The 27,574-nt window shown below is 36.6% G+C and overlaps 4 protein-coding genes across 6 annotated transcripts in view; 2 read left to right on the forward strand and 2 right to left on the reverse strand.

The window, feature by feature from the left end:
* Positions 1-975: 975 nt before the first annotated feature.
* On the reverse strand, positions 976-3,194 carry LOC143451923 (isochorismatase domain-containing protein 2-like). Its single transcript, XM_076952708.1, has 6 exons — positions 3,027-3,194; positions 2,712-2,807; positions 2,360-2,520; positions 2,094-2,168; positions 1,701-1,814; positions 976-1,381 (listed from the first exon to the last, which is right to left on the reverse strand). Exons 1-6 carry the CDS (start codon positions 3,112-3,114, stop codon positions 1,310-1,312), a joined length of 606 nt encoding a protein of 201 aa, XP_076808823.1. The 5' UTR covers positions 3,115-3,194; the 3' UTR covers positions 976-1,309.
* Positions 3,195-4,016: 822 nt separating this feature from the next.
* Positions 4,017-6,084, forward strand: LOC143452821 (uncharacterized). The gene is made up of 5 exons (XM_076953949.1): positions 4,017-4,177; positions 4,271-4,401; positions 4,833-4,870; positions 5,093-5,392; positions 5,741-6,084. Exons 2-5 carry the CDS (start codon positions 4,289-4,291, stop codon positions 5,935-5,937), a joined length of 648 nt encoding a protein of 215 aa, XP_076810064.1. The 5' UTR covers positions 4,017-4,177; positions 4,271-4,288; the 3' UTR covers positions 5,938-6,084.
* Positions 6,085-6,099: 15 nt separating this feature from the next.
* Positions 6,100-27,574, reverse strand: part of LOC143452817 (uncharacterized) — a 34,512-nt gene continuing 13,037 nt past the window's right edge. For both annotated transcript variants that reach the window (XM_076953940.1, XM_076953941.1), the window contains 34 exons: positions 27,229-27,375; positions 26,987-27,116; positions 26,508-26,629; positions 26,278-26,373; positions 25,754-25,929; positions 25,363-25,438; positions 25,042-25,230; positions 24,503-24,669; positions 23,948-24,086; positions 23,412-23,546; positions 23,089-23,184; positions 22,785-22,868; positions 22,304-22,450; positions 21,909-22,021; positions 21,576-21,714; positions 21,216-21,371; positions 20,863-20,985; positions 20,509-20,640; positions 20,025-20,144; positions 19,630-19,712; positions 19,250-19,382; positions 18,780-18,947; positions 18,206-18,373; positions 17,355-17,480; positions 17,061-17,186; positions 16,703-16,813; positions 16,330-16,422; positions 15,790-15,900; positions 15,463-15,647; positions 8,652-8,775; positions 8,217-8,360; positions 7,251-7,382; positions 7,047-7,121; positions 6,100-6,608 (listed from right to left, as the gene is read on the reverse strand). In XM_076953940.1, coding sequence (XP_076810055.1) covers positions 6,603-6,608; positions 7,047-7,121; positions 7,251-7,382; positions 8,217-8,360; positions 8,652-8,775; positions 15,463-15,647; positions 15,790-15,900; positions 16,330-16,422; positions 16,703-16,813; positions 17,061-17,186; positions 17,355-17,480; positions 18,206-18,373; positions 18,780-18,947; positions 19,250-19,382; positions 19,630-19,712; positions 20,025-20,144; positions 20,509-20,640; positions 20,863-20,985; positions 21,216-21,371; positions 21,576-21,714; positions 21,909-22,021; positions 22,304-22,450; positions 22,785-22,868; positions 23,089-23,184; positions 23,412-23,546; positions 23,948-24,086; positions 24,503-24,669; positions 25,042-25,230; positions 25,363-25,438; positions 25,754-25,929; positions 26,278-26,373; positions 26,508-26,629; positions 26,987-27,116; positions 27,229-27,375 — 4,272 coding nt within the window. In that variant the 3' untranslated portion in view covers positions 6,100-6,602. The remainder of the gene's footprint in view (positions 6,609-7,046; positions 7,122-7,250; positions 7,383-8,216; positions 8,361-8,651; positions 8,776-15,462; positions 15,648-15,789; positions 15,901-16,329; positions 16,423-16,702; positions 16,814-17,060; positions 17,187-17,354; positions 17,481-18,205; positions 18,374-18,779; positions 18,948-19,249; positions 19,383-19,629; positions 19,713-20,024; positions 20,145-20,508; positions 20,641-20,862; positions 20,986-21,215; positions 21,372-21,575; positions 21,715-21,908; positions 22,022-22,303; positions 22,451-22,784; positions 22,869-23,088; positions 23,185-23,411; positions 23,547-23,947; positions 24,087-24,502; positions 24,670-25,041; positions 25,231-25,362; positions 25,439-25,753; positions 25,930-26,277; positions 26,374-26,507; positions 26,630-26,986; positions 27,117-27,228; positions 27,376-27,574) is intronic.
* On the forward strand, positions 9,069-15,187 carry LOC143452819 (coiled-coil domain-containing protein 27-like). 2 transcript variants are annotated; one of them, XM_076953942.1, is made up of 10 exons: positions 9,069-9,194; positions 10,913-11,706; positions 11,981-12,179; positions 12,408-12,557; positions 12,785-12,886; positions 13,023-13,218; positions 13,560-13,801; positions 14,036-14,173; positions 14,261-14,452; positions 14,695-15,187. In XM_076953942.1, the coding sequence occupies exons 2-10, from the start codon at positions 10,928-10,930 to the stop codon at positions 14,872-14,874; spliced, it is 2,178 nt and encodes a 725-aa protein (XP_076810057.1). In that variant the 5' UTR covers positions 9,069-9,194; positions 10,913-10,927; the 3' UTR covers positions 14,875-15,187. The 2 variants fall into 2 exon arrangements, with proteins under 2 accessions (XP_076810057.1, XP_076810058.1); XM_076953943.1 differs by lacking the exon at positions 9,069-9,194 and having other exon boundaries at positions 10,801-11,706; positions 11,981-12,134.

The following is a 27,574-nucleotide window of genomic DNA, read 5'->3' on the forward strand; positions in this document are numbered from 1 at the left end:
TTATGACGGCACAATTCCTTTAAAAATCGACGGCCGCCAACGATTCCAAAACAAACTTGGAAGCAGGTTTTTATAGCCTATATACTGGGACAACCGAAACATAACCACGTGACTCTGTGATACGTCATAAGCCTACGTTTGAAAAACATCGCCGTTAGAAACAATCATGTGAAGATCTTGGTTATGGTTCGGTTGTCACAATACTTCAAAAAGTAAAAATCAGCAGTAAAGTGCAGCTTGACTAAGGCAACAAACGGATGAAGTCTTAAATCGAAAGTAATGACAATTTTAAATTCTATGCACAGGTTTTACTCACTAACGGATGCGTCGTGACATTAAGCGATATTAGAAAATATTTCCCACTATCATTGAAGCATCAAGTTGCCCTTTCAGTTTTCATTTCTCGGAATTGGTAGTTCAAAGCGCGCCAAACGTTGCCCAAATAAGTCAAATATTTTTCCCACGAGATGACGCTAAAAATCCTACTATCGCGAGGGGCTCAAAATCAATCCAAGGCAGGCAGTCAAAACAAGTCCACCACCAGAACGATCCTAAACAACACCTGTGAGCTTAATTGACCGACCATCATCTAAATTAGTTAACAACACTGGGCACGCGATACGAAGATATGATAAAGTTACGACGATATCAACTCTGCAGCTGTGTTACCTGCAGGTACTTTGGAGAAGTTCTCACCGAAGGATTTAAAATGATTGGCCCTGACCCGACTTATTTCATCGATTAATTATAGTTAAATTAATGAGCGTTATAAAAGTTGACTGTCGATCACATGATTCAAACGCTATTGTCTCGAACAATTATCAACAAGTGTCGTAGGAAGATTTTCTCATGTAATTAAACGATGTAGTGCAGATGCGTTGATATTGGTGCTGTTTTAGTGTCATTGGAGAAATGTCCAGTTAGCATTCGTACGTCACACATCAAATTATTATCATAGTCTTCGGACACAAATCGTAGGTAGTGTCGACCATGTATTGGTGAATCGAACGCAGTAGAAAGCAAAGCAGTAATTATACGTGAAACTTATTGACTTAAAACAGCAAGCCGCGCGAAAACAGTGATTACGGAAAATAAAATTCAACTGAAGACGAGAGTTTAGTGAATTTGCAAGTTTAGACACGTGAGACAGAACTCACTCGCATATGAATAAAAGCTAGCTAAGAAACGCTAGTTTTTGGCACTTTCACCTACATTATAAAAGCACCATATAATTACGGTAAATATATTCTGCAAAAAGCACGATTGTTTCAACTAAATTAAAACCTAAATAAAAACGAAGAGAATGTCTTCAAAGTTTTCCGACTCCAAAGGCTTGCAATAACCCACTATCAGGTGCCGACGTTGTAATCAACTTCTGTGCCTGTTGGAACATTTTAACAATAACATGTAGCTAAGCTAGCATATGTATAGCTTGGAATAAATACAACACATGCACTCCACACAGAGTTATTGGGGACCGAACTGGTCTCTTAGATTTCTCCAACGGTCTCTCAAAATTTATACTTTTACAACTACAGTTAGAAAATTAGCAGTTGGCCTTTCAAAGCACGATCATTCAAATTTCTTGGTGGTTGCCTAAATCAAACCTCAAAAAATGTACACTCTACACTCTATACAGAACTTCTACCAAGTACATAAGGTTTTAGCAAATTTGCATAATTCATATTTATGTCACATACCTCTCTAAATTTTGGATGTTTCGCATCACCCATCAACTGCAAAAGAACGGTTTCAGAAGTGGTGATGAAAGCTCCCATCTGTCGCATTGTGGTCAGGGCGAATAATCTATCAACCTGAACAATTGTGCAAGATTATTTGACAATAACTTCAATACGTGCTGCTGCATCAAGCACAAAATGTCATCATGATTATGTGATATAATATTATATGACATATATAATCATTATATATGATATATCACATTAATTATTTATCATTAATCACAATCATTAATGTCAATGCAAGTGATTTAGGGTTGGTTTGTAAGAAAATAGTGGTCAGTTAATTCATCTTCGGAAAATTTGTTTAGTGGCGCTAAGGTACCTAGTAGTCCATGTTATACCAAGTAGTACCTGACTCCTAGATGACACTGCATCAGCCACCACATGGACATCATAATCTCTTTCCAGCAAGTCTGTCGTTGTTTTCTAAACAAAACAGATATCGTTTACTTATGTTTCATCATAAATTGTATCATTAGTACTGACTACAGTCACAAAGTACAATTCTATTATTAGACAAACTACCCGATTACTGATGCATATATAAAAGTAAACACAAATTTCCACAAATGAATAACTTTAAAAATGCTAAGTGCATAAATGTATCATTTACTTGCCAAAATACAGGCTTGTGTCTCTATGCCACATAAAATTATAGATTTTGTTTCGGTTTTCTTCAATTCTTCTTCAACCCCTGGCAACACCATCGAAAAACACGTCTTCTCAAATTTTTTTGCATGGCTTAAGTCGCCCAATTCACTGACTGTGGGCCCAAGACCTTCAATTGTAACAATCTCAATTCAGAAGTTGATAAATACTAATAAATGTTGAAAATTAGGGACAGGAAATAGAGTGAACTTCATAAAAATACATCACAAACAAACAATTTTTATTAACTTGCAATTAATAAATAAAACAAACTTCCATAAAATATGAGATTTAAAATAAAATTTAACGTAAACAACAGACCTTTGGGATACTGCTCAGTGACTATTGTTGGCATGTCCAGAATTTTTGCCAAGTTTGCCATTCGTTTAGAAACTTCAATGATTTGAGAAATATATACTAAAATGGGAAGCAAGTAAAATGTTTATTTTCGTCATAACATAGTTCAACATGAAATGATTAATGCAAAAAGGCAGGCTAGTTAGCAATGTGAATGTATTTAATGACCGATAAAAACTTCAATCTATACAAAAGCAAATGTAAGGCTGTTATGACAGAAATTTAGCTGCCAAGTTGCAACTGAGATTAAATTATAGTTTAGTAAACAGTCAAGCCTACCTATGCTTGGCCGAAATTTTTCCTGCATGTCACATAAGAATAAAGCCGAAGATTTTTCACAAAGTCTTCCTAATCGTTTACCGGCCATTTTAAGAAAGTAAGTTACCCTATGATACTATGATAATTAATAGATTGTCTTCTTAGTGGATACTGCACAAAAAAGCAAAAGACCATAATGCTAAATCTGTACATCAGCCACAAACGAAAATGCGGCAAAACACCGGAATACCAGTACTTGTCGGTACTTTATGGTTATACAAACAGTCTGTAATCTGGTAGCTTAAAATTGATAGCAAGGGGTGTACATGGAAATTAATAAAGCAACATGCCAAAATTGAAATGGATTTCAATTACAGGACTAGGCAATGCCTAAGCACAAAACAGCAACTGTTACTGTCTGACGTTTTCACTGTTACCTCAGTTTCACTTGTTGTACCTCAATACTAGCCTAACACAGTTTTTAAATTTTCGAACTAAGGTACTGAGAATGACGAGTGTCATCAACCCACCATGTTTTACAAGCCTTGATCCTCGAAAAGGAAGAAACCAACAAGTGACGACCACAGCACTCGCTGCAGCGTTGCAGCTGAATTGCTTCGTCATGTTTACGGTTGCACTTGACATGTCCTGACCCCTGACCTAACTTCACATAAATGAATAGTCATCACTGATGACTACTCAGGTTATGGCCTAAGAATATGTGTATGGGACTTTTGATATTATTTTTCTGTTATACTGCAAAAAAGACTATTGTAATGTACAATAATCTGCAGCTGGCGATACCTTGCATGATATTCAGGAAATGTTTGCTGTAGGTGTTCACATGTTTAAATAAAACATAAAATTTACGATAAGAAAACACTTATTGCAAAGACTGTTAATCGTTGGTTAAAGTACAGTACTGGGTTGTTCGAATTCTTTTGGGCATTTTTTAAATTTTATCTTTGTAAATAAACAATGGAACATTTTTCAGAATTTTACTTTGTGCTTGTAAAAGATATTTTTTGTAGGAGCACACAAATTTATAGTAAACAAATGAACTGAAGATTCATGTGCCGTAGCGGTTTATGGCAAGACCTTGTGTTATGTGGTAACTGGATTGCCAACCGGGAAGTTACGAAGTGTGTTGTGCTTGTTTTGCTGGATTGGATGTGAGCACGAAATTACTGTTTATGGCCCACTTAAAGTAATTAGGCCAGTTACTACCAATACTATATGTTTTTATTACATGATTGCTTTTGCAGATTCACAGATCGGTCAAAATGTCCAATTGCACTACTAACGTTACAGGAACGAACATTCAAAACAAGACTTTGCAGTTCAGATGGAGGGCAGCGAATGTGCTACATGGTTCTAGCGTTTCGCAAAATCTTTTGTGAGTAAAATTTTTGTGGTAATACCAGTTCAATGAAAATAAATGTGAACTTAATGCTGTACAGTGATTGTTATAGTTTTGCAGATTAAATTGGAACGGTGTTACAGAACACAGTGATGTAGACGTTACATGTCATGATATCTCATGTGTGTGATTTTGTGCGTCGTTCTGAACGTTTTCCATAAATGATAACTCATAGTTCATAGTGGGAAATGTGACAGGCACGAGATTCAATAATGTGTATGCCAAACTTTTTGATCTTCGTGCGGATTTCTATTAAATAATCAAAAACTTGAGGTTTCAGTGCACGCCATGTTTCTCAAATTTGCACGCATGGTTCTCCTCAAAAACAGCCAAACTTTTCAGTCGGTATTTTAAGCCTAGTACTTTGTGCAGCGATATAGGTCTAATTTTTATAGTACATTTTTCAGATCTCACTTCTTGGACACTGTGAAAGTGCTTCAGTTAAGTAAGAAGTTTGTTGTATTTTTAATATTTTTCACTCATTATTTTGTGAGATTATATTGTACATTTAAAACTACTTTTCACGGTCTCTTTGTTATCAAACTTAAATATGAAATACTTTTGCTATTTCTTAAGTAACTATCCACCTTTAACTGTGGGCTGCTTGAACTGTATACAGTAAATTATTAAATTTTTGTACACTTAAGAATGGTTTAATATTACATAGATGCTGATTTTCTGAAATCAGAAATATGTCTTCAATGTCACGCCCTGTTCACTGCAGCAGATCATGTCGTACGATTGGCACCTAAACAGAGATTTAATCGAAAATCCCAAAAATCAATCAGAAGGTTATCTCGTAGAAGAGGAACGGAAGCAGATCGCCGAAGAAGAGAATCTTTCTTTACATCAGAATCAGTCGTAAAGATAAAATGTCCTCAGTGTGGATTTGTTAATGAATTGGAAGGCCCAAGCAGACAAGAATTGCTGACTCGTAAAATCAAAACTCCGAGCAGAAGAAAGTCAGGTGATTAACAACATAAGCCTGTTATTTTTTCAAAACCTTAATAAACAAAGATTCTGTGAGGATACGCCTTGTGCTGTCATGTTCATATGACGTTTAATCTTCAGATTTATTGTGTTCTTACACCAATTTTCTTTTATACTTGTTCATAGAAATGGATATGTTGTTCTTAACATAGGCTGAATTTCATTCTTACATTGACCATAGCTGAATACTTATCCTTAGCGGCAGCAGCAACTATTTGCATGATTTTCATTTACTTAATTGGCATACTCCCTTGACACTAAATAAATCTTTAATTTTAGGTTTTAGTGATTAATTTAAGTTGCTGAAAATTTTTAGTACTTCCAGGTATATCAAATGACTCCTTTACATCGCCATCTACTCCAACTTTTACATCAACTCCAATGAACGCATCATTTTCCACTCCGACTCCAAAAAAGTCGAAGAAAGCAAAGATGACATCATTGTCCAAGCTGGGAACTTTGTTAAAGTCTGAAACGCAATCACCCAGTAGTAGTCTGCAAGACTTTTTATCGTCATTATAAAGTTATTTTGCTTTTATTTTAATTGGTATTATGTAGCGTGTTGATTAATCTCCCAGGTTTACCAGACTGTTCTTTTATCTACAAGCGAGGTGCATCACTTATTTGCTTTATGGTGGATTCTGAATTAAATATGATTCTAAGTCTAAATCACCCTTCTTTGAGAAAGACTTTGTATTGTATTTAAAACTGTAATAATTTGCTCACAAATCTAAGAAAATATAATATATATCATTTCTAAAAAACGACAAGTCGCCAAAGTTTAAAAAAGCAAAAAATAGAAATCTTAATGATGAGGTGCATAATTATAGACGTGAAAATTTTTTGCAAAAGCAGCAAAATGCAACAGCTCTGCCTTAGCAGCGAATGAAGTCTCTGCATAATAGCAACATTTTGAAGAAACAATTTGTGCACGATGACAATGCTAAAAATGGTGAAGATACAATTGTATAAAAATACAAATAAAAAGATACATACAAAAAGACAAGGTTTAAAAAGCAGCCACAATGGGTTTCTTACATTTTCACAGATGAAAAAATAACAGTGATTCAATACTGGCCACAATAGTGACATGCATATGACACATGAAACATAATTTGTACCGAGTTACAGTGAGTAAAAGAATTAGTGATTTTGTGTAAGTATTCGGAAACATCAGTCGCATGATTTTAATGCTGAAACAAAAAAGTTAAAAGTTCCTTATTAACCAGAAAAACAATATTTTTAATGTTGATGCCAATTACATTTGAAAATATAGTATGGTATTATAATTTTTATCCTTGGACTGACAAAAGTCTTTGCTCGACTTGATCTCGGTGACGATTCCTCATCGCTTGAGCACCAGTTACCGAGCTAAATCAGCTACAGCCGTAGTGCGAAATCCAATAGACACAAATTTTTCATTGGTATTGCCCGAATATAGAATTGCTCACCTAACTTCTGAACAAGATCAAGTGTCATTGATGCCTTGTCCAAGAGCATTACAATGGTAACGCAATTGGGTATTAAACACTGGTCACATTAATATAAGCCCAGTGCTCAAACCACTCGGCCACCAAGGCATCTTGCCGTGATATAAGTACGGCATCTGTCATGCAAATCAATCAACATACCTTGTCCTTACTAAGACTTCGATCAAAGTTTGTTGAATAACTGTGACTTCGATTCGGCGACGAAAGAGAACGTGCCTATGAAAAGAAAACGCAATAAAGACAATGATTGTGAGAAAACAAAGGACCACATCCTTGTATCAGTCTCTTGATGAAATACTTTAGAAGCAATTGATGCATTCATTATGATGTAAGAAATTAAAATACCTCCAATTGTGCTCTTAACCCCAACAATGCCTGTTCCTTTGCATCGAGTTGGAGTTCAAGATTCCTTCGTGACGAGATTTCTTGCTCCACTAGAGAGCGCTGTCTCATATTTTCTTTGCTTAAATTGTTGAGCTTCGGAATATAGAACGATAAATTTAACTACATAATACTGTAAAAATACTATGTGTGCCACCAGGCATAATTTCAATAATAAAATATGCCCTCCGGTGTTTGACACGTTTTAATTAGCCAATGCTTCGCAGATCTACTCGGGTGAGTTCCATCAGTGCAAACTACAACCATGACCTGGAAAAACTTGAGTCAAACCTCAGCGGAACATCCTTTATTGTATAACACTGTGTTAAACCCTTATAATTAAATAATTGAACTTTAATAATATTTCATAAATTTACTGTAGATGTGCAATCAATAAGAAAAAAATAACAAAGCATCTCAACTAAGGGTTAGGTTATCCAACCATTGTTGTACAGTTTTAATCATGAAAAAATCGACACCAAAAAACATAGCAGAGAGAGAATGAACAAACAAATCATTATCGCGAACACCAAGCAAGACTCTAAGCCATACGTGTCAAACTCCCGGCCCGCGAGCCACATTCGGCCCGCTTTACAATAAAACTTGGCCCGCAATGTAATTTCATAGATTGAACTAATGTAAGAGAAGAATGATCAAAAATAGCTCAGTCAAAAATCGTCAAAAACATCAAAAATTTGGTGTTGTTTCGCTGCCTGTTACAATTCATGTTTCGTGTCACGAAACGTTCAATCAAATTTTATCCTTTCGGCCCGCGGCATTAAATAAATTTTGAGTTTTGGCCCCTGATTGAATTGACAACACCCCTGCTCTAAGCCATACATACCGATGACAAATACGCAATTATGAAAGTGCTAAGGCCCTCATGATCACTAAAACTAGTAATGACGAAAACACTGGCTAATTGCATACCTGGTGATTGAGCTGTTGGATGCAGTCGACATTCTGCTTCAATCTTCGATGCAGATCATCCAAGGATGCATTCTTCTCCTGAAGAGTTGCATCTTGATCCCGCTCCACTTCCGCCAGTCGATTCCGGAGTTGTAAGATCAAACTCTGCGCAGTGAAGAGAAACTTGAAGTGGCTATTTTTACAACATGGTATTAAATACAACTACATAAATAAACTTCTAAACAAAAACTAGGTCCTCGTGTTTAAATTTGAAAGGTGTAATGACATGCTATTCCTTCAAAATGAAACATTTAAAAAGTGTTCTGCAAAAGCACTCTGCAAGCCATTATCACAGTCATTACAAAATTTCTCTCACGAAAGAAATTACTTTCAGTATTAAAAGTATAAAAGCACAAACATTAGCTTTCGTGTTAATCTTAAAATATCCATCATTACCTGTTGATCGCCAGAGTGCCGCTGCAATGCTTTGCTTTTGTCGGCTTCGTGCTGAAGATCTCCAATTGATTGCTTCAACCTTGCCAAGTCATCCTTCAACAAACGATTGGACGCCTGGAGTTGGCTGGAAATGACAGAGATTACAGTTTCAATTAGGTAATACTTGAACATAGCGGCAAAATTTCAAAATCTGGACTAATTTGCGGAAAAATGACAGAATTGATGGGGTTTAAACGTTGCCAAAGCTTTTTCAGGATTTTCAACACTCAACATCCCCAGAAAAATTCCTTTTGTGTTGTTTTTAATGCTTGAGTAAATACCAGAAGTTTATGAGTCTGAAAAGCACAATGGCGGTTGTGTTTTGTTTGTTTTGTAACAATAGACCAGACAATATCCACTGTCATTCACAATAGCTGATATTTTGCTTGAGGTAAAGTGGAATTTCCTTTCATAATGGAAAGATTTGTACAGAAAGAAACCACAAACTGGTAAAAATTCTATTTTTACGGAAGAGTTCTCACTACATTAAGGTGTTGTGCACAGGTAAGATGGTTTTTACAGCAGAAATTTTGTTGAACCATGTGAAGTAAAATTATAACAGTCGTAACAATACAAGTTGTGACAAAGCAGTGTATAGCTGTTATTTAAGTAAGAAGTAAAAGTAAGTAAGTCAGTTAAACACACAGTTGATGAAAATAATACAAATATTGTGGACTGGTAAAACCAATTGTTACCAGACTACCCAGGAATAAAATAACGGACTGTTACCTGTAGCAAAACTGAAGAGCATTGTGTAATAGCAATTATGAGTGTAACCATTTGTAAGTATCTATGTGTTGATTTTTACAAGTTAATTATTAAACAGAATACAATTGTTTAGCGTGTGCATAGCAACAACAACAAACCACCTTAACAACTAACAAATGAAAATCCGGTAGCTCCAAAACATACAAAGTGTGATTAAAATAGTGGTGCCATGACTGTGGTACATAAAGAGTAGCAAAAATATCTGATATTAAATAACTGGTAGAGTAATCAGTGATCAGTGATAGCGAGAAATATTATCGATAATGACAAGGCACTTAAAATCTGGTCTTTAGCAAAAGCATTTAAACCATTCACAGATTGACCATGAAGAGTTTGATAAAATAACTCAAGGGTTGCAATAGCAGAGTATCATAGGAACCGGGAATTCCACTATGTGTCTGGTACCAAGTGGCGTCTTATTGTTTGGTCATAGAGATGAGTGTTGTGATAACAAAAATAACAATGATGCTCGTCAATTGAAACCTCTCTTTTTACCTCCCACTTTCATTGAAAATCACTCAAATGAATTCTGTGCCAGTGGCAGACACAAAACAATTATAGAATGAATCGGTCAACCTGATTGTTACTCTGTTTTGGTGGTAAATAATAAGTTATGTACATGAATATCCTCAATGTATTGTATACATTGTTATGAGTCACCTATATGGAGCATAGAAGGCCACAGTATACGTTGTAGGGCATTTAAACATGATGAAGCATGCACAGCCGGTATACGTTTCAGGGATTATGAATATAGAACCAAGTATTGTAGATTTACAGATTTTTGAGTTTTGATAATATATTTGCCTGATTGGAGTACAAAGAAGGCCAGAAAAGAAACTTAATTTGGTAGTTTAATGAGTATAAAGTAAGGATTAGGTAAAACGTTAAAAAGGATTACTAAAACAACACCGTTGGAAAGTAAAAAGTTATAGTTTTTTTGTCCTGATAGCAATTTTTGGCAACACCTAAAGCAGAGGCGGGCAACTTTTTCGGTCGGCGGGCCTGATATGAGAAAATAAAGTACTTGGCGGGCCGGATTCCTGAATCGATACATTAATCGTGTATAAATTATCCACCTATGCAAGGAATAAATCGTATTTAATGTAAACTTTAAGTTTTAAGCATAGAGACCAAAAACAGTATTTAATGAATTTATTAACGAATAATGTACTTCAATAGCTGCTGAAGTCAAAACTGAACTGCTAAACTGAACTGCTGAACTGTCTGCGGGCCGTTCAAAATCCCGTCGCGGGCCGGGTCCGGCCCGCGGGCCGTATGTTGCCCACCCCTGACCTAAAGCATAGATGCTCAGTAATTATATTATATATAACTACAACAGACACCTGTTTGAGATAAAGTTACTGCTTAATGAATACTAAGAAACCAGGTTAACTAATAGCAAATAAAAAAAAAACTCTGTAACTCTTTTTTCCTGGTTTCATAAATTGAAGACAAATCTGCTGAGCATGATGAGAGGATATCTAAGCAGTCCCACACACCAATACAGACTGGATGCCGAGGTCATATCAGTCGGGAAAGGATTAGTTGACAAGAACGTCGTTTGCCCGACTCAGCTACAAAATGTTGGAGCTCATATTCCGCTGGACTCTGGTAAGGCGGAACCTTACCACGCAGTCGTAGCGAGGAAACCCGACGAGAAATGCTACATCTTAACGGACTTAAACACGGCGTACGGGACATACGTTAACAACCACAGGATACAGAATGGAACAGTGAAGTTGTCTCCAGGAGATGTTATCAGGTTTGGGCATGGGGGAATTCCCCACGAGTTTGCTATGTCGTTTGATGACAAAATGGACGACACGCCGAAGATGACAAACGAGCGTGCAAGCAGCGCGGCCAGTTTCTCATCGATCGGTCAACGTAAGAATTCAGTGGAAAGTGGGTATTTTGAGAATAGAAGACAACGACCGATGTCATCAAAAACGAGACCAACGGCAACATTTGGTGAAGTCACAATGAGGCCCGATACTGCACCAACCAGCCCTAAGCTGATAGCGCCTCCCTTTTCAACTTTAGCTTTGGGCGAAAAATCAAAGTCGATACCGATAAATTTCAAAATGTCGGGAGAAAAAACAAATGGGATGACCACAAATCAGCAACATCCACATGATATTTCACCTCGTGACTTGTTGAACGGTCATGATGAAAGTGAAAATATAGAAAGGGAAACACTGTACAGCAAAACTTCAACCGAAAAAGGACAACAAGAAAACGAACCATGGTGCGTGGATAGTTATTCAATTGTAAATATTTCTATTTTCTTTTATCAACTGGGATAGACAAACACTGGTTTAAACAAACATTGCCAATGTCTCAGGGTGTCATTGTAATGAAGTTTTATGAATCCAACGTAAATATTGGATCATTCCATTGAAAATATTCCAAGGAAAAACAATCATAAAAGAGTTAAAAATTAACCCCGATGATGTAGCCGACCAATTCTTTGTCGTAAAATCATCTGATTTCAACGTATTCAAACTCTATGATGTCATAAGGTATGTTGCCATGCTACGAGAGAAAGAACAGAGGCTGCTTCATATGGGAGACGAAATTAGTCGTTTGAGCGCGACTGAAGCTGAGTGTCGGAGAAAAGACGACGTCATCAGTGATTTAAGGAACAAGGTTGCCGATATGGAGCAACAGATTTTGGTACATGATGGTAGACTACTTCGGCTTCAGCGTCATAGTGTTAATGTAACGTTTGTTTTGTTCAGTTTTTAACATTTTATGCTTGTTGTGCAATTTTAAGAACATACGTGAAAGAGTATTTCAAAAATGAATAATTTATGTTTCAGTTACGTGTTGGCTGTGATAACTTATCTTGTAAATCACAGTAAAGCAACAAAGTATAATAACAACCACAACACATAACAATTACTACAACAAAGAAGATTGTTGTAAAAACTCTTTAAATTATGACAGGAGGTAAAAAACAACACAAATGCTGCTGAAAGAAGCCGAAAACTCCTTGAAATGGGCGATGAAATCAACAGACTAGCAGTTTTTGAGAGAGAGTGCGAGAGAAAAGATCGCTTGGTCGCTTCACTCAGAGACGAAGTTGCAAACTTGGAGGTTTGTGCATTGTCATTGGTATTGTGATGTCAAAATGTCAATTATAATTATGTCAACTGATCGAACCACTTGACAATATCGAAATTTTCGTAAGCATTAAAATGTAGGGATTTTATGTAGTGAAACTTCAGTGGTAAAAATCAGTGATTTTCCATGTGCTTATACCAGGTAATAGTTCGGGGTACTGTTAAGTCAAAAGGTCATCACAAAACCATGCTCTTGTACAGATTAACAGACAAGCAATGCTGATGGAAATGCAAGACTTACAACAACAGCAACATTTAGAAAGCTCACGTAGTGTTGAAACTGCAAGCATCACAAAGGAAAATGTAAATCCTGTTGCTTCCACGCACATCAGTGATACAATTCTTTAATAAAAGTTTATAATATTTTTAAAAAGCTACAGTTTACTTCAAACATTTTTTGAAATTTCAAAGTTTAGGCGTATTTTTGCAATCGTTCCAGTACACCGTTGATCCAGATAGGACAGGAGAAAAACTCGGTACAATAGATTCATCCCTCCTTCACGCTCGAGATAGCTTGGATGAATTTCGCAAAGAACTCGACCTCCCAATCCCGGACAGACGAGAACCGGAAGAAATCGTCATTGATCTTCAAGATCAGTTGGAACAGAAGAATGACATCATCATTGCACTTCAAGGTAATCTTGGGTTTTCCCCGATGAAACATGTTAAGTTTCTGTTCAGTGTGGTGAGTCATACAGAGATGGATTACAAATGTTGAGCAAAGGCAAGCTTAAGTAATCACGTACTCGAACATTGTTGGTTATGAAATTGGATTACTCATAATTACGAGTACATCCATCGTATACAGCTATTAGAGCGATTGTAAACTAAAGAAGTCCAATGCTGTCACCTTTCAACAAATGTCTGGTGAAACTGATGACTATAGTAGTCTGGCGTTTACTGATTAAAAGTTTTCGTTAAAATCACAAGCATTCAACTCAAAGGCAAACAATGCAGCAAAAATATTCTATTACAGAAGAGCTGTCCATGCTGAAAAAAGAGAAAAATCTCTCTGATGGACTCGTGCAGACTCTGCAGCGCAACGTTAACCAACGTGAGAACAAGTTGAACAAGATGACAATCGCGCTGGAGAAGTCGAAGCAGAAAGTTGCCGAAGCCGACGCTCAAGCGCGTTCAATGTCAAATAAATTTGCAAATCTCAAAGAAGAAAAGAAACACGAAGAGATGGTGGCTGTCATGGAGCAAGACTTAATCAAAGTACGACCAGTCATAACCAGCCAAAACCAGTTTACACAGACTACTTTTATGCCCACATACTTCTTAAGTCAAATATTCCTAAGCATAGTTGTAACATTTAAAGCGCATGCCTCTGCACATAGAGGTGAAATAAACACAGCCGCAAAACATAATCAATTGTCAATGATCATAATTATGTTTGAGACTTACATGCATAAAGACAACATAAGTAACAAGTACAATGTGTGCTGTCAGACGCATGAAGAGCTTGCTACAGCGCAGAAGCGGTTGTCAAGGCAACAAGAGAAGCTGGATAAACAAAGCAAGGAATTACGAAGAGCAAATCGACAGAACAAGCAATACTTTGACAGCGGGAGACTATCACAGGCGCAGGTGAATTTGAGAAAAGCTTTGTTGGACTAACGGTATCACTTTTACTCTAACATGACCTTGAACACAAATATGTCCCTGACTTTGAAGGCCGATGAACTCAGCACAGAGGTGACGGAACTGCGACAAAAAGAACAATCAACACGAGTAGCAAACGAACACACCCAAGCGCGCCTGGAACGCTTGCGTTCGCGCATCGTGCAAGCGGTGTACACGGCACCGGGAGCAGTGAAACCTGAATCCCAATTAAATGACGGAGAGATACTGCATTCTATACAAAAGGTGAACAATGAATGGTTGGAAAATACTCTCGGTGAATCCAGTTTAACTAACATGGAGATTAAGAAAACAAACTAAACAGCTTGTCACTGACCAATTAAACAACGACAATATCAGCATATAACATTTTTTTAATCTACTTTAACGACTGATCTCGATCAATTCGGAGTTATCTTGTGGGAATAGAGCACAGGCACAAATGCTGTATCTCAACTCATAGCAAAATAATTCTCCATTATGTTCAGATAATTGACGACCGAAGCGACTTCCATCAACAGTTGAGTGACCTGGGGCAAAACGTCGCAGCCCTCCTCGTAACAATCGAGCCCCCTGCGGACGACACAAGTGGGAGTGAGGGACCTTCAAACACCCCCACGACAGAACGACGGTCGGCGAAATCAGCAAGAAAGTCAGCAAAACGATAATGATGTAATAATAACAATTATAATGATGTCACAATGACTGTAAGTGAAGACCACTGTCCATTACACGGCAATTGTGTACCTTGTGTATTGTCATTGGTCCCATTGTTAAGATCAGACTTATTTAGGATAAACTAAAGAATTTATTTTGTTCAGATTATGTTTTTGTTATCTTTTATTTAATGAGCAAACGTTTGCTGCTGTGGATATGGTCTGGATGTCAAAATCAAATATTTTTATAGAAGGTTTTTGAGTTTACTTAAAACTTGTGGCTGGAGTGTAAAAAGATTTAATAAAAGTTAATTTTTCTACTGTATTTGTTGTGGTGAATGATCAAGCAAGATATGCATAATCAGGGAAAAATGGAATTAATCATCTCCAACCATCAATATGATAATGCTTGTATCCTTAGTTGATCACAACAAATCACAATCAAGCAATGAAACAATCAACAGAGCACTTTACAGATAATCATGAAGGTGCTTTAGTAACAACATCTATCACACTTCAGTTACAACATAGTACCTAACTAGAGTCATTCACAAATATTTTTGTAATAATAACCTAATGGTTATAATAACAATAACTTACTCCCTTTCCGCGACTGCATTGTTCAAGTCCTTGGTTTGATCACTCAAGCGCGACGACAATCTCTCGTTATTTTCTTTTTGTTCCTTCACCCACGTGTTGACGTTTTCCACGACCGCCTCGCTTTCACTTCGTAACCTGCTACTGTCGTTGCGCGATTGATCCAACTCTCTCTGCAGTGTTTCCAACTAAAATATCACAATAAATTTTAAGATGTTCGTAGCGTACACTGAAAACCTTTTGCGGCACTCAAAAGATTGTAAGCTATAGCAAATTGTTCCAATTACACGATGAAAGAAAGTATAAGAGCAATACGGGTTCAATATTTACCTGATGAGACGCCGAGGCATATTTCTGTTGCAACATGTCAAGTTGTTGAGATTTATTGTTGTGCTCGTCTTCTAGCTTCTTCTGTTTCCCTTGCATGGAGGAAAGCTCAATCTAACATAGTGATGTAACAATAATAATAATCTCTTGGTACATCTGATACAATGAGCTGATGCTTGCGAAAACTTGCGGAGAGTAATTAAAAATAAAAGTTAACCCTAGAGTTTCATCCAACTATATATTAATTATACTGGGTTAACAAGGCTCAGCCACCACCAGCACTGTAGGCAGTGATAATAATAATGGTTAACATCTTTGACAGTACCAATGGTGTGAGCACAGTAAGCTATGTTCTTGCATTAACATTTGTTACGATCAGACATATGGTAATGACGTCAGGCAGTGAAAGATCTAACAATGAAAAATCTATTTGTCTGCAGCAACTTTGAAAGCAGACGATAACATTCATTTACAAAATCACTGCAACATTTTAAGTTGCAGAGGTAGACCATCACAAGTAAACTGTGAAATTGCGCTACCCACCCTAAGTACGACGAGTTGCTCTTCCTTTTTTGCGATATCGGCGACACCGAGACGATTCTTCTCCTGACACAAGCCAAGTTCATGCGACATTTCCTTCAAGATCATGAGTATGGATTGATTAATTAAATTAAACTTAAAAAAACTGGAAATCAAAGAGATCCTCAAACCAGCCCAACTACACACAACTATGCTACATACAGCTAGTATAAACATCACACCAAACGAAGGGTTCAAAATTAACTGAAAATTACGTTATATCACCTAATTACACTTTGCAACAGACAATACGCACTAAGAGTGACAATATAATTTTGAAACTGAAGACATGTACCCTATGTTGCTACAAAGGCAGTGAACAAGCACATGAGCTTACTTCAAGTCTGGCTTCACAATTTTCAACTTCACCTTCCGCCTCTCGATTGACAGATTGAATCTTTCTTAACTCACTTCGTAGTTTTCTCAGTTTGTCTTCATATACGCCAATCTAGGTGAAGATAAGCATGAATTAAAATATTTTATGTACTTTGAATATTTTATCTCAAGAGGTAGTAATAATTAAATAAAATAGTTATACAGATATTGGTAGTAATAGTACCAAAAGCATGACACCTCCCTACGTAAGAATACAGAAAAGAGAATAAGTAGTAAATAGTTAATTAGTTAGCAGAATAGTTAACAATGCGCTTATAATATTATTAATATAATACAATTATCATTAATTAAATCTTAACCTCTTGAGACATTGTTTGATTCTCCAGCCAAGTTTTCTGCAGCTCTGCCTTCAAGTTTGCATTTTCCTTCGAGCTCTGTCCAAGCTGGTCCATTGACTCTTGCTTCGTGCCTTCGATCGTTTCAATCTTCAGACAATTTTTGACAGTTCACTTTTTATCAAGCACATTTTCCAAAAAACACAAAATTCATGGCAAAAAAACGACGGTTTTCCACAGTTTGCGAGGAAACTCGCCATTGTTTCAGTGAGGGAAAGCACCAGCTATGAGAAAAGAGACGACCGTGCACAATTATACCTTCATTTTCATGTCATTGAGTTTTTGGGAGGTTTCGAGCAGCTGGCGATGGCATTCCTTGTACTGCTCCTGGCTTGCTTCCAAGTCCTGCTGCACTGCTGTTAAGTTTTCTTCATATCTTTCAATCTGCAGGAAATAAGAGTCATTCTAAGTTGAAATGTTTTTCTATCCAGCATAGACATCATGAGTCGTATCTCCATCGCCAAATGATAACAACGAGCTCAGCTGGATGCAACACATCTAAAGCTGTTTTGTTGCACAAAAGTGCCATAGAGGCAGCAAAAATTCCCAATGGGTTTCCAAATATTATTCACTAAATTCTCTTTATGCAAAAAGCACTGTGTACTGCTTTTCATGTCTTGTAATCAGGGTTGCCGTCCTTATTTTAAAGGTCCGTGTCTTAGAAAATTTTTTTGTCCTTTTTTAAGAAATGTCCTTATTTTCACTTGCGTCTTTTTTCCGTCTAATTTTTAGGGCAGAGGTTCTTATTTTGGGCATTTTGAAAGCTTTAGTATATCATTTTGTACCAAAGAGATACCAAAACTAAGAACATGCAGATAGTGTCTCGTTTTTTTAGGAACATTGGTTGCTTTCTCCTGTTGTGCACTGTTTAAGGTGTATTCGACTTTCGTTTCCTAGTCGTGCTTATTTTTGAGTTGAGACCGATGGCAACCCTGCTTGTAACAAAGCCAAAAAAACCCACTATCATACTTTTAAAAAAAATTTTTGTTTGTAATTTTGATTTATTAAGAAAAAATATTAAAATTTTGAAACATTATAAGATTAATTACAAACTAAATCAGCTGTTACATTGTTAGTTTGTTACACAATAAATGAAGATCTTCTCCTACCTCTCTCCTCCTCATTTGTTCATCGGCCTGAGCATTTCTGAGATGACGCTCACAATCGACAAGACCATCGTTCATCTTGCTGCTCTCATCTCGGATCGACTTCAACTGATCCCGAGTCTCACCCAGAGAGTCTTCCAATTTCGAGATCTGCTTCTCTGCATCTTTCACCTTTAAGGAAACTTGTCATTGAGATTTCTAATAACAGATAGTAGTGATGATGACGATGTCACATTAGTACCATCAGGCTGGATTATATCAGGGTGAAGCATACGCAAGGGAACAGGCAGATCTAAATTCACAGCAATGCAGGAGAAATGATCCCAAGTAAGGATGAAATTGGCGAGGTTTTTCCGCATAAACATATTCGGTGGACTTGTGGACAGTAACTTATTCACATTCATATTTTTATGGTAAATAATATTCAGGCGCCATTTTCATTTAGTATATATAAGATATCATATATATATCATATATAAGAGTCTGCATAATCTACATATGAGTGTAAAACATGTTATTCATTTTTGCACTGCAACAACTTCAGTCCTTGCGAAAATCTCATCGATAAAAAAGAGACCTGTTTCTGAAGATTTTGTTTATCGAGTTCCAGTTGTTCCACCGCATCATTCAGCTCACCGGCTTGCTTGTTTAATTTATTTACTTCATCACGAGCTTCTGAGTGACGGCGTTTTTCAGTTTCTAAATCTCTTTCTGTTGCACTTGAAGCATCATGGAGTGACTTCAACTGCAGGAAATCAAAAAAATTAAGTCACAAAATAATATAAAATAATAACCAAATAAACTTGGTTAAGATAATGGCTGATTTATGAAATGGTAAGCATATAATATTGTCCACATCTTAACAAATATTTACAAAGTCATGTACTTAATAAACAACAACAAATAATTTCAAAATATCGTAACGGTAGATACACAATAACTAAATAACAAATAAGATTAAAAAAAGTACATTGATAAAATCACATTGGAAATATTCAATGAAAAACACTTAACATTGAACAAGTGAAGATTGTTCACAAACTCTACCTCATTCTGAAGAGATTTAGATTGAGCTTTGACATCAGCGAGTTCCTCGTTTACGCTCCTTGCCGCCTCCTGGTGTCTGGACATTTCGTTTTCGCTTCGATGAAGTTGCTGCTTCCAATCCTCGACGTCACGCCTGAATGATGATTAAAAATAAGTGAAGCGGAAAGCACGCAAAAATAACTTGTCGAATAGCGATCAATATGAAAAATTACGCAAAAGCTCAAATAATTTCAACAAATTGGTGCAAGTTGTCATAATTCCACAATAACGACAAGCTATGACATCACAATCCCAACTCTTGGCATAGTCGCAAGCAGACGTCACACAATAGCAGCAAATTTTCATGCGCACGACATTCTACTTGATCTTTCTTCACTTACCGCAGTTTGCTGATCATTCTGTTCTGCTCGGACGATTCATCTTCCGCTGAGTTGCATCGATCTTTGGTTTGTTTCAATTCAGCCTGGACAGTTTCGATGGAATATTAAAACGTTATTACACTATGGTGAACATGACACTCTCTAAAATCTCTGTCATGCCAAGTTGTAGGAATTATTTTGTTATATAATTTTTATATATATTATTATTATTATTATGATATAAAAATTATTTATAAACATAATTATTATTTTTTTTATTGTTTGAGGAAATGCTTTGTCGAATCTGAATTTATGTAAAAAATCATGTGTACTTTCGCAAACAAGACGCAAAATATTCTTCAGCTTTTCAAGCACTTGCTTCTGCATTAAGATAAATGTTTAAGATTTCTATTTACCTGTAAGCGTTTGTTGAGTTGTTCTGTTCGAGCGAGTTCAGTCACTTTCTCGCTCAGTTCGTTCTGCGTTGAAGCGAGACCTTGTTCTTTAAGAAGCACGCGCTCTTCGTAATGCGCAAGCTGAAATGATTAAATAAAGAAATTGCAAATTGAAGGACTTATTAATGGAAGCTGTGAGTACATAGACATAGTATATTTCATTCAAGCAAGGAGGCAAACTAAACAGAGTTAAAATAATGTCTTTAAAGACTAAGAGAAAGTCTATAAATTTTGCGTAAATTGATAACAGTTAATGTAACTGGAAACTAGTGATAGAAAACATCATCCAAACATGACCATCCACAGATTCTCAAACAAGCAACAAAATGAATATTCAAAAAAGCAGAAACCGCTCCTTCGTTATACAACAACCATTATATATGGTATTTGACATCGACATCACAAAATACAATAACAATGAAAGATATTTAATCGAAGCACTGACCTCTTGTGCACACTCCCGATAACGTGACCTTGTCTCCTCGAGTGTATGGGCCAGCTCTTCCATCCGCTCCGAGATTTCAGACTTTTTCGATTCTGACTCATTCCTTGCTCGCACAGCTCTATCTAGCTCCACCTGGTGACAAGAAAAATAAGTAAATCATCAAAGTTTTATTCAAAAAGGAGACAAAAAGATGCTTTGTCTCGTTCATTTCTATTGACCAAGTATTAACAACGACAAGGTTTAAGTGAAAGAAACTGGACACACAATACCAGTGTTTAGAATAAACATTTAGCAAAATTTACTCGATCTAAACATCATTATGAAAATTTATCAGTCATTGAATTTAGCCTTTACCTGCATTTGGTTGCATGTTCCTTCAAGCTGTTGGATCTCTTCATTTTTCTGCGCAACATTTTCGTGACAAGCCGATAAATCTGACTTTAGCTTCCGAAGCAATTCGTCTCGCTGAGCTATCTCCTGCAAACATAAACATCTTATGAAATAATTGCCAAAGATCAAAGACCAGGATTCAAATAGTAAAATCACCGCGAAAAATTTATTTTAATTCCAATTTCCACTCATTTTATTTAAAAAAAAAATCATTTTTCTTTAAAACAAAAAAATTTTAAAACCAAATTTAACATTCCAAATTTTGTCACATGACAAACAATGGCCATATAGAACTTGTTTGACAAATGACAAGATACCTCCTTCAATCCTTCGTTGGTGTGTTGCTCAAACTCAAGTTGTCTCGACACTGCGGCAAGTTTTGCTTTTTCTTGCTCAACAGCAACCAGCTGTTGGTTTGACGCTTTGTCCAATTTCTGTTGTGCATTTGTCAGTTCCTTTTCCAGATCTTTGATCTTAGGTTGAAAAACAGAAAAAATGACTAAAACTAAAACAAAGATGAAGCTAGATCATGAATTCAAGATAAAAAGTAATAATTAATTCATTAACGTTAATGTCATTATTACATTCACTAAATGCAAATCATGACACAGTAAAAAAGCAATTTATGAATAATAAATCACTGAGTCATATGATTGCAAACTACAGAAAAGTCTTACTTCACGTTCGCAATCCTTCTTCTGCGAGTTGGTTTCGTTCATTTGTGCTCTCATTTCGTGGAGGAGCTTTTGAGCAGCTTCAATCTGATGTTGTTTATCGGCAATGTGACCTCGCATCTCCGCTAGCTCACGTTCGAGCCTTCCAAAATAGAAATCTTATATTTCAATGACTATTCGGGTGAGCAACCAAGATTTGGACAATTAACAAAACAATTAAGTTGAGCAAAATTAAGATAAAAATATGTTTTCGGAAATGATACAATTATTTCAACCTTATTAAAAGTCATATCAACTAAACACTTTCTAGAAAATTTAACATTCCACAAACTTAACCTTAGAATATGTTCTTGTTTTTCATTATATTCATCATTAGAGTGTGTGTGCGTTGTCTTCATGTTGTCAATCTCAGCTTGTGCTTTCTGTAAAGTTGCCTGCGTTTGAACCACCTGCAAAATACCTGGCTTAGTTTAATGGAAACTGCAGTAGCAAAACTGTGCAGTCTACTTTAGTGTAATGCGATGCACAAAAATTTTAACTTGAAGTAAAAACCTTGGAGTAAAGGGCACCACATACAAGTATTTTACAACTAGTTTTTTCAAGAACAGATTCCCATCTACGACTGTACTTAGAATTTCATTTTAACCTTTTACAGCAACATAGCACGATGCTATTTACTTAAAACTTTGTACTGTTGACATTAGAATATACCGACACCATAGACATCATACCTCTTGCTGTTTCTCGAGCAGTCTTTGCGAAATGATGTCATTTTCGTCTCTCATTGTCTCCACCCGGTGTTTAGTAACTTTATTTTCTTCCTGGGCACGTTGGAATTCACTGGTCAACTGACCAATAACGTCCTCACACGTCTCCACCTAAAATTATGGTTGTGATGAATTTAACTGACATGCAAAATGATCACGCTTCCCTTAACCTTTGTTATAAGTCAAGTAATTCAACGAATATATCGACAACGAGAAACTGCTATGTTGTGGCTACTTTTTATTCAGACCTTCAAGTGGACATGCTACTACTCACTTGCACCTACATTACAATACGAGCTTATACTTGAAAAAGTTAGCAGTTTGTAAATCTGCAAATAAAATCATCGCCCCTTACGTTGTAACACGCAATTTCTAATCATCACCAACATTAGATCAATTGACTAAGTGCAAGCAGTTCTATTATGACATGAAAATGTCAACCAACCTGCTGTCGATGTTCATCCAGACTTTCTTGTGTCGTGGCGAGTTCACTTTGTAGTTGATTGATCAATTCGTCCTTGCCGTTTACCTTTAAAATAGAAAAAACAGAAATTTGACAACTGATGATTAGGCAGATTAACTTTTGTGATAACCAGCTTTAACAACTTTGGTGAGAAACAACTGTAAAAATGTATCTAACCAATATGCATATTGCATATTATGAAAGATATTTATTTGATACACACAAACTTGCAGCAGCAATTTAACAAGAAATGTAGATGACTTGATAATATCAAAATCCATTTTACCTCGGCCTTCACGATTTCGAGCTGACTTTCGATTGTTTGCAAATTATTCTGAGTGTCATTCAACCGTGACAAACTTTCATCACAATGTTGCCTCGTCTGTGATTTAAATATTTTAAATAAACCGTAATACTACTTCATACTCACGAACGTAACGAATAAAAAGTTTTTTTCTTGCTAGGTATGGCATACTTTTAACATATTAAAAAACAACAATAAACACATAAATTCAAAAACGCTTTGTAGTTGACATTTCGATACATAAAAACATTACAAATTCGCTACATTTTATCCTATTCACAGCATTTGATTATAGCATGGCTCACCATGTTCAGCTGCTGCGTGGTGCTGTCCAGCAACTTCTTCATAGACCCAGCTTCATCCTCAGACTGTAGTTTTTCTCTTCTCAGTGAGCTGATCTCATCCAGCTGGGACTGGAGTGTCTCTTCACATTTTGTCAACTGTAACATTTTTCATTTTAAAAACATTTGTCAGATGCCGCTCCAAACAAATCTAGATATGCTCATCACTCAAGTGTGTTGTTGCCTAGATAATGGGTTTTGTGAGTTTTGCCTTCACAGTTTAGCTGCTTAGGACAAGGAATGTTTTATAACCTGGAGTCATAATGAGAAGCACTGTGGTAGATTGCCGAAAAGTACAACTCAGTTCAAATACAACAATAATATAATTAAACGACAATTGGTAGCGAAGGTTTTTATGTGATACCTGGCACCAAGAAACCCGAGTCTAAGTGAACCCAGTAAGTGAAGCGCAGAGGACTTAAGTCAGGTGGTGATATGCTTAAGTAAACGTACTTTAGGGTAACTTTAGTTAACTTTGCAAATCTTTTGAGCCTCGTTACCTCGTTCAACAGATCCTGTTGCTGTTTCGTTCCCTTATCGAGGTCGTCGTGCAACTTCTTCATCTGCTTCCTGCAAACCTCCACCTCACTCTTAGACTCCCGCAAATCTGTTCGAAGAGCCGAGAGTTCCTGACGAAGCCTGAAGATGAAAGTGTTAGAAGATTTTAGGATTTATCTGACAAATGGAACATGTGTCGGCTTCCCAATTCAAACACAGAGCAATGGCCTGTGCTTATATTTCCTAGCAATGGATTTAAGGACAAATCAATTAAAAAATACAAAATAGCATTGAAATAAAATATGAAAACAAAGGTTCAGATAAATAACCGTTTTAAAAAAGAAAAGAACAATTAATGACTTCAACGAAATAAGTGAAATGTTGTCAAGCAACATTTAAATCTTCAAATAACACACCAACTAGGCTGTTCGCCGTCAATATAATGATAACGACAAACAACAGTGTTTGTTTATGCGGTTGGATTTTTTTCCAGGGTTTTACATATTGGAGGCTCATCCAAGCAGACAGATACCATGATGGGCAGCACAGGCACTTACCTCTCAGCCTCCTGCTGCGTGGAGCTGATTTCACTTTTGAGATCCCGCTTCGTTGCTTCACTCTCATGGAGCAAATGATCGTGGGATTTTGTTGCGACTCGGAGTTCCTGTTCGAGTGATTCGAGACGCTGCTTCACTTGCTGGTGGGAAGATTTCTCTTGCATTAGCTGAACAAGAAAAATCGAAAAATTTGAATTCAAGTTGCGGGGAAAGGATAAATTTTTAGCTGAGCAGTGACATGAAACAGACTTCTACTGCGTGTAGCTTCAGCAAAAAAAAACAGCAAAAGCAAAAGCAAGTTGTAAAAATTAAGCATTCATAAGCTCACAAGGTACCATTAAACTTGACAAAATAAAGATTTATTTTACTTGAGTTTTTAGTTGGGAAGTTGCATGTAAGTTAGAAATTACCCAGATCGCCATGCGGGGTGGTACAAGTAAGACATAAGCAGATTAAAAACAATTGTATACGCCTCATTCATTGCGAAGTTTGCAAAGTTAATAAGCTGAATCAAAGACAAAAAATTATCGGCAAATCACCTGTAGCCCTTGGTCTTCATTCTTTTCTCTACATTCTTTCAAATCAGCGGCTTGTTGCTTGAGTTTGGAGTTAAGTCTGTCAATCTCATCGACATGCATTTCATTCTCCTCCTGAGTTCCTTTGTACTGTTCGTGCACGGTGTTAAGCTCTGTGTTCAACTTCAAGATTTGCTGATCGCGTCTCGAAACCTAGAACAAATATCTCGTTTGAAATGAACACAAAGTAGCATATTCAATATGGGTGTAGTAGTCAAAGTATTAAGGCGACAGGATGTTGTCAAAATTGAAAGATGTGTCCACAGCATAAAAATCACGAAATACCTCTTCCTGTGCGGTTCGATGTTTCTCAGTGAGCACAGCAACATCAAGCTCGGTTTTATGCTTGTACGTGCGAAGCCTAGACGAGATAAAATGTCAAAAACACAATTGGAAAGTTTTAGACTAAGCTGAATAAGTTAAGCTAATTATTGTCCAAAAAGGTTTTCTCAGACAAAATTTCTTGAAATATTTACCAAGAAAAAGACATATTTCAGTTACGGACTAAAAAATATATAAATTGTATATTTTGACTTATTTTCCTTTATATTTTATTTATGAAAACGAATTACATCAATTCACCATAAAAGACTATTGTATAAACGCAGGATGGAAAGGACTTGTCCTATTTCTTCTATAAAAATAGTCAAAGAGACCATTCAAAGATGACTCTCACCTGTTAATTTCCTTCTGCGACTCCTGTATCTTGTCATTTTGCTTCCCTGATTCTTCCTTCATCTTTGCAAGCTCTTGCTCCTGCTGGAGGAGCTGCTGATAGCAAGCCTGGTACCTCTGCTGCTGCTCTGTGACGTCCTTCTCCAGCTCATTGGTCCTCCTCTTCTGCTGGAGGAGCTGCGATGATGAATTGTAATTTTCACAAATTCGGACGTTGTTAAAAGCATGATAGTGTTGGACAAGCACAAATAAAAGTGTGATAATAAATATAGAGATGGACAGATGGTTGATGATAGGATACTAGACAAGTAGTACATGACAACGTAATAGATTGATGAAAAGAGAATTAAAGGTTCCATCAAAGATACTGAGTGAGCTGGTTTGTATACTCCAGTTAATTTGTAGCATAGCGAAAAAAAACGAGCTCAGTTTAGTAGCATTACACCAAGACAAGTCAACAATAACTTGACGCAAAGCAGCTATTTAACGACTTTAACAGAAAAAGAGCAAGACACAAAATTTTACATCCTCATCACTGATCCGGTGAGTCTCACTGAGATCAACTCTAGCCTTGGCAAGTTCATCTTCCAACATCCGGATCGTTTCGTTGCTCTGTCCGCTCTGTAAGACAAAAATGCTGAAGTTTAACAAGGTCTGGTTAATGATCATGAACCACATTGAGAACTTTCGGTGGCAGCAGAATTATCAACTATAGTTTAATGCAAGTCAGTGACTCTGCAACATTTCCAACCAACCTGTGAGCTTGCAAGTCGGTATTTCTCCTTTAGTCGAGTCGCTTCGACAGTCACTTTATGGAGCATGTCGTCACGGCTGGCCAACCTCCTCAGGAGCTCTCTCTGCTGGGTCTGAAGTAACGCTGGACAAAAAAAGTTTTTAGTGAATCTTGCTCACAGTGAGGATTCTCTAACCACTGAATAATATGAAGTTCGTAGTTTAACGATGAAGAGATCTGGATCAAAAAATTTATGCACAGATATTCGTAATTACACAAGATAAATAAAAATATAATCTAGTGTTGGAAAAATGAGATGGAAGAAATTTTCAATCGCTCATTCATTTGTAAACATAAAACACGCATCAACACCAAGTGATGTTATGCAAAACGCGTCACATTGTATTGCTGATGAAAACACATATATAAATTAACGTATTATGATGGTTGTCATCCAGGCAGACGTTGAATTGAACGTAAACGTTTGAATTTCATGCTCACCAATGTCATCTTTAAGCTTTTCGTTTTTATCTTCCACGACGGCGCTTGATTTTTCTGCATTCTCAAGTTGTCGTTGAAAATTATTCGCTTCTCTTTTCATGTGTTCCAGCACCCCCTTGTGGTGATTTGTCTGATTTAAAAGAAAGTCAAAATCAGTAGAAAGGACTTTTTTAAATTGTTTTTGTAGCAAAACCTTTGCGGTAGAGCAAAATCTAAAGTGACAAGGTTAACCAAACTGGCACCTCTTCAAGTGCCGTGGCATGCATGGTCTGAGTATCGGCCAGTCTCATCTGCAGCTGTCGAATGGAATCGTCTCTAGCTTCTATCTCTCGCATTGCCGTCAAATGCTGCTGCTTCAGCTGGTGGTTGGTTTTATCCAAGTCCTGGATCTGGAAGTAAAAATTAATCTAAAAACATGTGTTCACGCTACAGCTGCAACAGAACTAATAGATACTGAAACACTTGTAAAGAGCTACCAAGAACGAATTCTACGTAACCGCATCAGAGCACTGAAGTATAACCAATTGTTATTGGTTAATTTTATGCAGGAAAGTAATGACATTAAAACACTGCACGGTGAAATGATTT

Source organism: Clavelina lepadiformis, chromosome 4 (genome assembly GCF_947623445.1).
Source record: "Clavelina lepadiformis chromosome 4, kaClaLepa1.1, whole genome shotgun sequence".
NCBI lineage: Eukaryota > Metazoa > Chordata > Ascidiacea > Aplousobranchia > Clavelinidae > Clavelina > Clavelina lepadiformis.

What these genes read in the sequence shown, in the direction of transcription:
- LOC143451923 (XM_076952708.1), bottom strand. Translation starts at nt 3,114, where the DNA reads ATGGCCGGTAAACGATTAGGAAGACTTTGTGAAAAATCTTCGGCTTTA. An exon ending in AAAATTTCGGCCAAGCATAG is followed by an intron (nt 2,808 to 3,026) that starts GTAGGCTTGACT and finishes TTCCCATTTTAG; the next exon opens with TATATATTTCTCAAATCATT. An exon ending in CAGTGTCATCTAGGAGTCAG is followed by an intron (nt 1,815 to 2,093) that starts GTACTACTTGGT and finishes ACAATTGTTCAG; the next exon opens with GTTGATAGATTATTCGCCCT.
- LOC143452821 (XM_076953949.1), top strand. Translation starts at nt 4,289, where the DNA reads ATGTCCAATTGCACTACTAACGTTACAGGAACGAACATTCAAAACAAG. An exon ending in AGCGTTTCGCAAAATCTTTT is followed by an intron (nt 4,402 to 4,832) that starts GTGAGTAAAATT and finishes TACATTTTTCAG; the next exon opens with ATCTCACTTCTTGGACACTG. An exon ending in TCCGAGCAGAAGAAAGTCAG is followed by an intron (nt 5,393 to 5,740) that starts GTGATTAACAAC and finishes TAGTACTTCCAG; the next exon opens with GTATATCAAATGACTCCTTT.
- LOC143452819 (XM_076953942.1), top strand. Translation starts at nt 10,928, where the DNA reads ATGATGAGAGGATATCTAAGCAGTCCCACACACCAATACAGACTGGAT. An exon ending in CAACAAGAAAACGAACCATG is followed by an intron (nt 11,707 to 11,980) that starts GTGCGTGGATAG and finishes TGATGTCATAAG; the next exon opens with GTATGTTGCCATGCTACGAG. An exon ending in TGGAGCAAGACTTAATCAAA is followed by an intron (nt 13,802 to 14,035) that starts GTACGACCAGTC and finishes GTGTGCTGTCAG; the next exon opens with ACGCATGAAGAGCTTGCTAC.